Below are 12,186 nucleotides of genomic sequence, written 5' to 3'. Positions count from 1 at the left end.
GCTGCCTACCTTCTTTCCAGGACCATGTGCCGAGGGGAAAACTCCATCCTGGGCCAGCTGAAGGCAGAGGGTAAGAACTTTATTCCTCTCCTCTGTGTTGTTTACTTTGGATGCTGCTGTTTGATGGATGCATCTGTAACACATGCTGCGGGCTCGTGGGGCTGAGAGCGACCTCCTCCTTGCCCGTCCTCCCATGGTGAGATCTTTCAGGTCACTCAAGCCATGGCCACTTGTCAGAATTCAGACCTGGCTGCAGCCCTGATCCAGAGGAGGGGAACACCCCAGGGAGGAGCAAAGCACAGTTGCAGCTGCTCAGGATTGTGTTATTTGGAAAATGTCCTGAGCGGGGTCACGCTTCTGGGAGCCGTGAGCACTCAGCCTTCCCCGTGGATCCCACACAGGGTTTATTTCTGGCAGTTGTCAGATGTGGAGAGGAAGAACCTGCCTAAGCAGGAGGCTGTTTCCTTGCCGTGAGGAATCCTGCTGGAATTTGCTCTGCTGGGAATTGGAGCACTGTGGAAACCCACATATCACAAACACTAGGACCGTGCATAATGCTTCGTTTGTTCTAGGTCCTGGTGTAAATCTGAACTGCACAGAAGTGCATTAGGACACGTTTGCCATACTGACCATGGACAAAACACCTGCTTCCAGCCTCCTTTCTGCAACATCTGCAGAAAAACAGTCTCATAGTCCACCTATTGTGCTGTGCCCAGGAGACTGGAGTAATTTCTCACTGAAGTGGGAGTCTCTGAGCAGGCAGCAGACCAGAGCAGCACAATGAGCTCACAAAAAAATTTTCAAATCTATTTTTTATAAAAACTCTTTCTGTTATCTGTTCATTTATAAGTTTTAAAAGTCAAAAGTGAACTATTGTTCATAGAGGTCTTCATGTAAATAAGGTCCCTTTTTTTTTTTCTCTTCCACCTCCCTGGTCCCATCAATTTTCTTGTCTTTCAATTTTCAGTTGGAGATAAGTGGATAAACTACATCTCATTCTGTGGCCTTCGAACGTATGCAGAGCTGGAAGGAAAACTGGTCACAGAGCTCATCTATGTGCACAGCAAACTGCTCATTGCTGATGACAACACAGTTATAATCGGTGAGCAGGGGCTCTCAGGAGGGGCTGGGGGCACTGGGTTATACCTGGATCAATCCCTTCCCATCCCCATGCACAGTGCAGGCTGCAGTGCCATGGACTTTTCCATGTTGTCATTTCTTTCATGAGAAATATTTTGCTGTTAAAAAAAAAAAAACAACAAAAAAAACCCAGAAACTTAACTCATAAATTCATCAAGAGGGAAGAAAGGATTCAGAGGGCTGTAATTTCATTTGTTTTTTTCTAAAATCTTTTAAATCCATGTGTAACCGTGAAGAGAATCCCTGTGCAGGGAATATTGTCCATCTGTCTTGTATCAAACTCTGCTCTAGCAGGAAGACTTGTGAGACTTGTCATCTGTTCCTGAAAGAACAGAATGTGCTGTAAAATTTGGAAGGTTTGGACAACATGTGTCATGTATCAGCTCCATTTCCTAAGAATGGGACAATATGCTATAGGGAATAATAGATATCATTTCATCCTCTTCTCTTACCATATTTATTATGAGAACATGAAGCAAAGACAAGAGAGTTCAGGCTCAGAGTTCTTAAACTGCAGCAGAATTTCAGCCTGTTTCTTTAAAGAAGCCCTTTTTGAGCTGTTACATCAGCAATCTAAGCTTTGCCAATGAATACCTTAATACCAGATTTTACAAGACTCAAAATACTGCCTCCCTTCAAAGCAATGGTCTCAGGTGCCCTGTGGTGAGGTTTGCTCCTGTCACCTTACCAGAGGCCAGATCCTGTCTCCAGTGCACAGAGTGGCTCTGAGGTGGTTTGATATCACAGCAGGAGCTGTGTTGTTCCAGCTGGGATGGTCTGGGGGGCCTGAGGCAGCTCTTAGTTGTTATTTTCTGTACCTATAAGCTTGAGGGTAGATTTTATACAGCCTGTGCATCTCTGCTGCCTGGTGAGGGGATGGGAAGTCATCCCTTTTGCCTATGAGAGAGAGTGCATGGAAATTAAGTGCTCATGGAGCTTCTGGACTGGAGGAGGAGGTGAATGGACAGAGAGGCACTTAGCTGGTTTTTCCTCTGGAGGTGTTGGCTCCCCTGGAGTTAATCCAGTTCCTGGGAAGGCTCAATGACTAACTGCAGCCTGGGGGTCTCTTACAGCTGTGTCTGGAGACTTTTTATTGTTTTTTTGGTCATTTCTGTGGGTTAATGACCTCATTATGCCTGTCCTTCCCTGCATCTTGCTGTTCCCTTGGAGCCAACAGTGCAAGCAAACAGTGTTCCCCCATGCCCTGCTTTCTGATGTCTCTGTAGGACAGAGAAACCTGTTTGGGGGGACAAAGCCTCAGCTGGTCTTGAGCAGTCCCCCCTGAATGGCACAGTAACCTGGTCTAGGGGAAAGTTTCCCTGACCATGGCAGGGAGGTTAAAAGGAGAGGAGCTTGAAAGTCTTTTCCAAGACACAGCATTCTGTGATTCACCCAGGGAGCTCATCCTGCCTCAGGTAGCTGGGTATCCAAGCCAAATGCAGTTTAGACCTTTGAAAGCTGTGTCTCCTTCAGCAGAAGCATCTGGCAAGTTCCAAAAGAGCAAAGTTTGAAAATCTTGGCCTGGACTTGGCTGTGATTTAATTTTCTTCCCTTGAAGCCCACAAAAATTAGTTGGGGTTTTTTTCTCTCCCCTAGCTCCTCTCAGGGTCTGTGTTTCCACAAGGAAGCCCCCCGGTTGATGCCTGGGCTTACCTAGAAACAGAGGCCAGACAAAGTTTAAAATAAAAAAGTGGATATATTTATTGAAGGGCCTTCAGGTACATTAAGGGCAGACAAAACCTCCCCAAGGGGCTACACCCAAAATGGACAATGGTCATGAGTTTCTCAGACAGATATAAGTTTGGTCTGTTTGCATATCAGTCTAATTCCCTAATTATAGCTTCAGCTAATGAAGTCATGTACTCCAATTTGCTCCCCTCCCCGATTCACTTCTGTTTGTACTTTTTGGGGCCTGAGGCAAACGGTGTCCTTGGTTCTCAGGCTTAGAAGGTTCTGATCAAAATGTGAAGAGAGCCTACTAACACTCAATATGGAGTTTAGAGTTGCACACTAGTGCAGTACAGGATCTGAAAAACATGACAGCTAAAACCTTAGTGCATCAGGTTGGGGTTGTACCTGTCAAAGCTGTGGATGTTCCCCATGGGGCCGAGGGGTGTGGAGGTCCCCGGGGTGGTGGGTGGTGATGGAGGCTGTGCAGGAGCACCTGGAGCAGCAGTGAGACATTGCCTGTGCCTGTCCTGCCCTGCCCAGGCTCTGCCAACATCAACGACCGCAGCATGCTGGGGAAGAGGGACAGTGAGATGGCCATCATCGTGCAGGACAGCGACACCGTCCCCTCCGTCATGGATGGCCAGGAGTTCCGCGCCGGCCGCTTCGCCCAGTCCCTGCGCCTGCGCTGCTTCAGGTGGGGCTGGGCTGGGCACCCAGGGAGGGCACAGGGCACTGAGCAGGGGTGGGGGAGGGTTTGCTCAGGCTTCACCTGCCCCCACAGCCTTTCAAACCAATGGGCTGCCGCTGCCTGCCCAGGTTTAGCTCTGCTCGGCCTGGGCTTAGCCCAGGGGTTTGCTGCTGTTTCCTCACACTGCTCCTGTCTGCAGCTTGGTAGCTTGATTTTACAAATTATTTTTGCTCCGGGATTTCACTAGAAGAGCTCATAAACAAGTGGTATTTCCCCTCCAGATCTCGTTTGCACACACTCTCAATCTTGGGTGGCAGTGTCACTTTTTAAAGGAAGCTTCTTTGCTGGGAGCAGCCATCTGGCCCACAACACGGCCATTTTTAGTTTAAGGCTTTTTTCTTTTTTTTTCCCCCCACCCTGTTTCCCATCTGGACAGTTACTGCACAGAAGAGAAGGAGAAAATCAAGCAGCTTTAGAGCTGAGAAATTATCACAGGGCATGGGAGTGGGAGGGTGCTGGGAGCACACAGGGTTTGGCAAGTCCCAAGGAAACTCCTTGTCTCCTGGCATTTATCAAGAGGGGAGTACCCAGTGCTTCAGCCTGTGTGAGCATCCATCCCTTTGTCTTCTCAGGGTTGTCCTTGGCGGCTCTGACCTCAATCCAGAACACCAGGATCCCGTCTGTGACAAATTCTTCAAGGAGGTGTGGATTGCCACAGCAGCTCGGAATGCCACAATCTTTGATAAAGTGAGGAGCACAGCAACTTCCCCCTCCCTCCATCCCACACAGAGGCAGCAGATGCCAATGGGAGCAGCAGCACAGGGAGGGCAAAGAGAGTAGGTCCAGTTCCTGGGGCTGGACTTTCAGAGATGTTTTGAAGGAATGAGTTGTGTCAGATGGAAGGGCTGTGAACAGGAAACTGGAGCTGGTGCATTCTCAGCGTGACAGCACCCATGAAGGCAGCAGATCAGATTTCTCCTTGTGTTTGCATCAGCTGTAGCTCCAGTGAATGGCCGTGGTGTAGTTACTATTTGTAATTACCCACAGTGTAACTGGAGTAGAAGCAAATTTTACTTCTGTCTTTTAATGAGCTTTTGCAGTGATCAGAAAAGGCCCCGGAGCTTCCCCTCTGGCTGCTCCAGCCTCATTGAGGGCAGTCACTTACCTCTTCCCTCCCTGTTCTCTGGGCTGTTGATTCAGTCATTCCCATCCTGGGGAATTTGCACTGGATGCTTGGTTCTTTCTCAGGAACTCTGCACTGCTGCATTTCCCCTACACTGACAGGTGACTTCTTTCTGTTTTGATCAGGTATTTCGATGCCTTCCCAGTGACCAGGTGAATAATTTAACCCAACTGCGTGATTTCATCAACAAGCCCAAATTAGCAAATGATGATCCTGTGAAAGCAGCAGAAGAATTAAAAAAGATTCGTGGATTTTTAGTACAATTCCCCTTTCGTTTTCTGGAGGAAGAGTACTTGCTTCCCTCCGTTGGAACAAAGGAGTCCATGGTACCCATGGAGGTTTGGACTTAAGAAGATGCAGACTGCTTTACCTTTTAAAGTCTTGTTCTCAGGAGAGAAGTTAATGAAAAATAAGGGATTTTGGAACGTGAAAGAAGACTAAAAGCTTCTCCACCAAGGTCATGAGCCTTTCAGAAGGATTTTGGTGGAGGAACTTGAAGCAAATCAACACTCAACACTAGCAGACAAGAGGAGCAGAAAAACTTGGAAATGGTGTCAGATAAAAGTTTAACTTCTGGAGGAGTTACTTCTTCAGGCATCTTCTTCTGAGCATCTAAAGGATGCAGGCTGCTTCCTAGGACAGGAACTGACTCCCAGTCGATGTTGTCACCACTGCCAGCTGTATCCTGTGGTTGCATTTGTACTGTGATCGTGCTGTGGCTGCACAGGAGTTCTGGGCTGTGTGTGCTGCTTCTCAGGCTTTGGGTATCTGCACCTTGGCTCGCTGGAGTTCCCCATCTGGCCCCTTCCACATGCCATCAGAGCACACTGTGCAGCCCTGCCACTCTTGGGAAGTGCCATTTGCTGGTGCCTTGGGCTGTCCTGCAGCTTTCCGAGCATAGGTGTTTCACTTCTGAAAGGGAAACAGACTAACAATCCTGTATCAGAATCAGCATTTCAGTCTCTTCATCCCTTTGGGGGAAAAAATCCTTTTCCTATTGCAGCTGGAGCAATCAGCAGCCCTCAGGCTAGGCAGAGGGCAGTCTCAGTGGAGCTGGAGGTGCTGAAGAGCACTGGAGTTTGGTGGCCTTGGCGGACACAACACATCAGCTTGGTCCTACTGAGTGTGACTGTTTTCCTCGGGAAAGGATCAAGGTTCCAACTCAAGCCTGAGGTGTCCAGAGCTGGGAAGCAAAGGCGCTGCATGTAACAGGACTGAGACTCGACAGCCAGCATGATCTGAACCAAGCTCTGCACTCTGCTTTTATGATCATCTTGCAGCATATGGGTAGATTTTCATTTCCATCCCTTTCCCCCTACTTAAAAGAAGGGAAAGGCCAGTAAGTTGACACCATGGTCAGACCAAACTGAGGTGTGGATTTGTAGGTGGGGTGAATGCAAGGGGGGAAGGGGAGCAGATGACAAAGCCTTGTCTCTGCTCTGCTTTGTTACTGAACCAGCCACAACCTTGAGTGCAGTCATGCAGGACGTGTCTTCCCAAGCAGAGGTAAAACTCAGCATGCACATTCCTGTTTTACATTGCTGTAAGAAGATTTCCAAAGCTCTTTTGCACCTCCCTGTACAGAGAAGCAGCAGTTCAATCCAGCATCCTGGGAAAAACACTACAGTTCCTGGGTGAGGACCTCGTGTGGTGGGCACCAGCCTGGGTCTTAGCCCATGCTCCATCCTGCAATGAGGCCATGTCTCCCAGTTCCATGTCCAGCTCCAACCTGAGGTGTTCCTGGCAGTCTGCAGTGCTGGGTAACCACTGGGAAAATGGAGCATTAGAAAACACCTAAGGAGAGTTGGATCTGGAAGAGTGGGAGGCTGAGCTCTTCTGCTGCCCCTGCATCTGGGCATCCCTTCCTTTCCCAGGGTTATACCTGTGCCCAACACTCCTTGGTCAAAAGGCCCAGTGAACTGGTATTTATTTTATTTCACAGAAGAATTTATATTTTTCTTTTCTGGATCTTCCAGCAGTTTTTTTTAACTGGAAAATAATCCCACTGGTTGCCTACCTATCCCCAAAACGTAGCTGATTGCCTTCTGTGATTGACATTTTAGCTGATTGACATTTTAGCTGATTGCCTTCTGTGTTCAGACCTGTAAATAGGCACCAGCTTATTCTATCCCTGCTGCATCACCCAAATAGGGAACAAACCCCAGATGTTCTTCCAAATCTCAGCCCATTCCTACAGCTTCCAGTGTTTTACACTTGTGTTTTGTAGATGCAGTTGCCTTCTATGCTCCTTTCTGGCATCTGTGGTCTGGTTCACCTTTGGGAAGTGCATGTGCAGCATTTTATGTGATTGAGTCCAGAGGGTTGATGGTTTTACCTGGCATGCTGTAAGCACATAAATATCTTCCCTTGATGTTTTTTCCCTTAAAAAAACTGACCCGGGGTCACCCCCCGCAGAGCCAAAGCAATGTGTGCCCTGACCATTTCCAATCAGAAAGATCAAAGGTGTCCTGTGATTTCACATCAGTGCAGGTTCAGAGCTTTTCTCTCCTGATGTTTTTAGCTGTTTTAGTTTGACTGAAGCTGCTGACTTTAAACAATTACAGCCTGCCAGAGAATCCTTGTCAGTCACACAGGTCCATGTTCAGAGTCAGAAAGTGTTCAACCCCACCACCTGTACACTGAACCTTGAAGTGCAACACTCCTGTCACCTTCTAAGTGCTCTTATTCTCCTCCTCCTCATATTAGCAAAGGTTTTTATAATTGTTAAATTATCCTTACATTGTCTTTTAAAATGGTAGATTGCTAATTGTGGGGCTTCCTAACTCCAGAGATGTTAACTCCCCCTCTGCCAGCCTGCTTTGGGGAACAACCACTCAGGTTCTGCAATGCTCAGCCCACTGTGTGATAGCTCCTGGTCCCCAGTGACACAGCAGAGCCATGGAGGGAGATGCAATCGACTGATTTGCTATGAAAAGGTGCTAATTAAGGAGGTCTTTGATTACTGAGGTAGCAGACAGGCCTGATGTTGGCTCTCTGTCTGGGAGGAGGTTCTCCTCTGTGGAAACAGAGGCACTGTGCTGACCATCCCTGCCCTGTGTTGGTGCTAAATTCCTGATACCAGGAATTTAGAAACCTTCAAGTGCAAGCAGGGTGTGCAGCCTCAGCACAGTGAGGAGATCCCAGCATCCCCAGGGGCTTGTGGGGCCACCAAGTTCCCTATGGAAGCAGCACTGCTCACCCCAGACAGACAGCAGGGCTGGACCACTCCAGTGAAGGCCCTGCTCATTCACACCCCAGGCTGTGCTCTTTGGAGCTGCCTCCTTGGGTCCTGTCTGCTACAGGCTTGCTTCTTATATTAAGAGGCCTGTGAAGTTGAACACCTTGAGAGAGTTGGTTTGTGCACCTGAACAATCACTCCTTAGTCTGTCATACCAGCATGGGCCTCAAACTGGAGAAGGTCACCCACAGTACCCAGGGCTGGAACAGGTGATGTGGATTCAGCACTAGCAACCCCAGAAGCATCAACTGTTTCTTGTGGCATTTATTTGTTAGAACTATAGGAAATGAGAAATTCTCCCAGGCTCAGACTTTATTTTGTAATTCAACCCAGGTAGAACACTTCTTTTCCCTTTAAATTATTCTTTAACAGGTATCATTTTGAGAACTCATGCTCCTTTCCTTAAATTTTAATAGTCTAATGTTTTAAAATATGTGTTTTGTTGTACAGATATTGGACTGGATAAATGTTTCACTGTGAAGTTAATGCATGATTTAAAAAATGAGGGATAAAATGTCATTGTCTGCAAGAACTGTACTAAAAACAATTTATAAGAGAACCACTCCAGTGCTCCATGGAAGAGGTGAAGTGCTCAGCTCAGTATCTGGTCTCTTGGTCTCAGTTTGTCCCCTGACTTGGTGAGCTGTGCTGCATTAAACCCCAAACACTCCGTTTTCCTTTCTTTTGATCAAGTTTCACAACATGATTTTGCAATCCTGGTGCTGTCCCTGGGAGAACCTCAGTGCAGGTGGTGCCTAGCTGGGACTCTTCCATGAATAATTTCCAATGTATTTTTTCCTTCCAGAGGGAGCATCCCTGTACAATCAAGTGCAGATGTGCTGTTGTTATTTCAGTGTAACAAGCCTTGAACACTTGTAGCCAGGACACTCTGGGGGTTCTATCTGGTCACAGAGCTGCATTTGTGGGCACACTCCCATACAAGTATGAGAGAACTGTAGGATGATGCCATTTCCCTCTCCTGCTGCATGTGGAGCCCCAAATCCATGCTGGGCTAGCCTGACCCCTCTCACCAGCAGCAGAGCCTTTCATGGTGTGGTGGCCAAGGGGAAGAAAACCAGACCAGGATATGAGCAGAGGTTGGCACCCCTTGGGTGCCCCATGAGACATGAACACACTGTCACTGCTTGTGGCACTTGTTCTGCAAATGGTTTCAACCAAGCAATGGCTGCTGCACTGCTGAGATCCTGCTCAATCCAGGAGCTCTGCAGGATCCTGCTTTAATCCCAGAGTGTAACTTCATGGCAGTGGATCAAGGCCAGCCTGTGAATCTCAGTGTATCAAAGTGGAGCTGCCCTAGTAACCACACATCGACCACTGAATGCAATGATCCTCTTGGGGTGTCACTTTTTATCCCCTGTTTTCCTTTCCCTGCCTGCTTTCTTGTTATATTTTCCAGTATTTGTGGTTATTCTATTTTTAACCTTCCAGTGTCTTCGTAAAATCTCCTCTATGTAAATAATTCCAACTTTCCCTAGTCCTGACACTAGGGAAATGAGAAAAAGTGTCAAAAAAGTCACCGTTTTGCCAATGTTTTGATGTGTTTTGGATTGTTTTTTTCCTTTTTAAATCATGTCTCTAGCTAAACTAATCCACAAAAGGAGAGCTTCCACTTGGGGTGTGAGCACAGGTCTCCATGCGTCCCTCCTTTGACAGTGCTGCTGTGATACTGAATATCCCTTCTGTGAAGGCTGCTGGAATTGAGTTTTGTATCCTTGTTCCTGCTAACCATGGCTTTCCTTTCCACTCTGTTTGTATCTGGTAAATGAATGTGTATTAATGGACTGAAAATACAACAGATCATCACATCAGAATGTTTGGCTTTGGTGTCATTTTTCCTTGTTTTGGGTACCTCCTCCTGCCTTGAGTTCTGTCCTTGTTCTGTATCAGCAGCCAAGACGTGAGGGGGAAAGGCCCAGAATAGCAATAAAAAAGGCTAGACTTGAGTCATTTGGGTTTTCCTGGGAGAGAGAAATTGCTGGGGTGAAACAGCATAGAAAGAAAATTGGAGTTCTTAAATAGATTAAAAAGTCATGTTTTAAAGGAGCTTTAATAATCCAAAAGTATTATGAAAGGCACAGACAAAAATGCTCTGTCTCCAAAATAAAATTAACTTGCCCCTGTCTATTTTAACTTCCAGTAAAGGAAATTCAGCAGAGAGAGAGGAAGAAGCAGCTGCCTGTTGTCCTCCAGGGGCAGAAGAGATTAATAAAGCATCATTGGCATTTCCAAGCTCTCTTGCAAACTGAAAACATATTAACTTCTCCATTTCTTAGGTTTCATCTCCTTCCTCAGATGCCAGAGGGCTCTCCGCATCTTCAGAACTTCCAAACCCAATCTGTGTCCTCGACAGACACAATAAACCAAGACAGCAGAGCCAGAGGGTGAGGCAGGGGCTGGTAAGGGACATCAGGCACAGATGAGTGCCACTCATGAGTGACACTGTCTGCTTCTGCTGCCACTCCAGCATCCCCTGCTGATTTCGTGCCTGCTGGGTCCCACTTAGGGGCTCCTGAAGAGGAGACAGCAGCAAGCAGGAGCCATGTGGGAGCTGACAGTCACTGCTGGGTGCACGGTGCTGAGCCCAGGGGTGCTGGGTGGCAGCAGGGTGGCTGTGGGGTCACACAGGGCAGCCATAACTGAGGCTGGCAGTGTCCTGCTGGCATTGCTTGGTTTCCCTGCCCGCAGCAGGAGAACTTTCAGATCACAGTTGGGACTATCTTGGTGTGAAATTATTGTGAAACTGGACGTGGTCCTGAACCTAGGGAGTTCAGGTATGGGTTTTTAGGAAGGATTCTTTCCCTCCTCTAAGTGGTTGTCCTGGTTTTGGGGGGGATAGAGTTCATTTTCCCTCAGTAGCTGGTGGTTTCTGTTTTGGATTCAAGTAGGGGCTCAACTCGAGGGCAGGACCTGCCTTCATTCACATCCATCCCTAAAAGCAGAAGTGAGTGGCAGCCCATGGCTCTGGCTGGCACTGACTGAGGGGGAGGCAGGAACACGATGGTAAAACTCCCCCTGCCGTTCCCCTGCCCAGAATGTTCCTGTTTGCTGGCTGGAGGATTTGCAAAGCCTCAGTTTGATGGCTCCTCGCTGATCAGCCCACGCCTACCCTGTACACAAAGTGCCCTTGCCAGAGTGTTTAACAACCTGCTCTTCCCAGGATGGATTTCTCCAGCCATTTTTTGTGCCAAGGCTGTTCCTGCCTCCTCCCACAGGTCAGCTCCTCCATCGTGGATGTGTCCACAGGAATCCAGTGCCAGGGGCAGGATTCTCTCTCCCTCTCTCTCTCTCTCACATGCACCCCAGCACCCACACATCTGCTCTCTGGCCCTTCCTTGGCATTTCTGCACAGAGCTCTCAATAACACATCAACTTTAATGAGTGCCAGCCCTCTGCATGCATGAAATCCCTAATATGCTGTAGTTATTTTTGTTCTGAGGAGGAAAACAGGGAAGAAAGGAAAAAAGAAAAGGTTTTGTGAGCCAGGTCTAAGGGTACATGAAGAAGCAGGTTTCTTCTCACTGTTAAAAATCAATTTATTTCAGTTTCTCTGCAATTGTGCTGGCTCTTCACATTTTCAAGTACAGCTCTGAAGCACTGATGCAGTGGAGCAAAGGTTTGAAGAGCTTGAATCACAACAGCACTGTGAGTGAAATGCTCGATTTTTTTCTTATTGGAAAAATTAAAAGTGACAGCTTCAAAATTGGTTCCACTGCTTTGATTGATTAGACAGAATATTTAGCTCAAAATGATTATGGCAAGATTTTCTACAGAGGCTCATGGCTGGGATGGAAATTAATCTGGAGAAAAGGGGAGGGGAACTGTTAAAAAGAAATTATTCTGGAAAGGAAACTGTTTATCTGTGGAATCTGCGATGAGTAATCTCTCCATATTCAGCCTGATCTCAATAATTAGATATTCTGTGAGTTCCTATTTGAGGGCAAAGGAAAGGGGGACAGGGAGATTGCTGTTAATGAGGCTTCACAGGTGTATATCCCCTGGAGATGCTGCTCAGTGCCCAGCAGATGGCTTGTCTGTAGGGAATATCCTGACTGGGAAACCTGCCCTGGGCCAAGGGTTGGTGTTCAGTTGGAGTCCTGCTGGGGCAGGGGAGCTGGAGGTCACCCAGTGAGAAGCTGAGGGCCACTGAAGGTGGTGTGGGCACAGGGGAAGTTCAGGCAAGAGCTGGACCCACCTCTCCAGCTGGAGAACCAGGGCCAAGCACAGCTTAAAGCAGACACACACAAG

General features: G+C 47.6%; 1 protein-coding gene across 1 annotated transcript in view; it reads left to right on the top strand.

Moving 5' to 3' along the window:
• The window catches only part of PLD1 (phospholipase D1), a 61,704-nt gene extending 51,952 nt beyond the window's left edge, over nucleotides 1-9,752 (top strand). The window contains exons 23-27 of the mRNA XM_030227014.2: nucleotides 21-70; nucleotides 968-1,102; nucleotides 3,352-3,505; nucleotides 4,132-4,246; nucleotides 4,808-9,752. Of these exons, the coding sequence (XP_030082874.1) occupies nucleotides 21-70; nucleotides 968-1,102; nucleotides 3,352-3,505; nucleotides 4,132-4,246; nucleotides 4,808-5,032 (679 nt within the window). The 3' untranslated portion in view covers nucleotides 5,033-9,752. The remainder of the gene's footprint in view (nucleotides 1-20; nucleotides 71-967; nucleotides 1,103-3,351; nucleotides 3,506-4,131; nucleotides 4,247-4,807) is intronic.
• Nucleotides 9,753-12,186: the final 2,434 nt, after the last annotated feature.

Source organism: Serinus canaria, chromosome 9 (assembly GCF_022539315.1).
Source record: "Serinus canaria isolate serCan28SL12 chromosome 9, serCan2020, whole genome shotgun sequence".
NCBI classification, from domain to species: domain Eukaryota; kingdom Metazoa; phylum Chordata; class Aves; order Passeriformes; family Fringillidae; genus Serinus; species Serinus canaria.
Note: the sequence above shows the minus strand (reverse complement) of the source record. Positions and strands in the feature narration are given on the sequence as shown.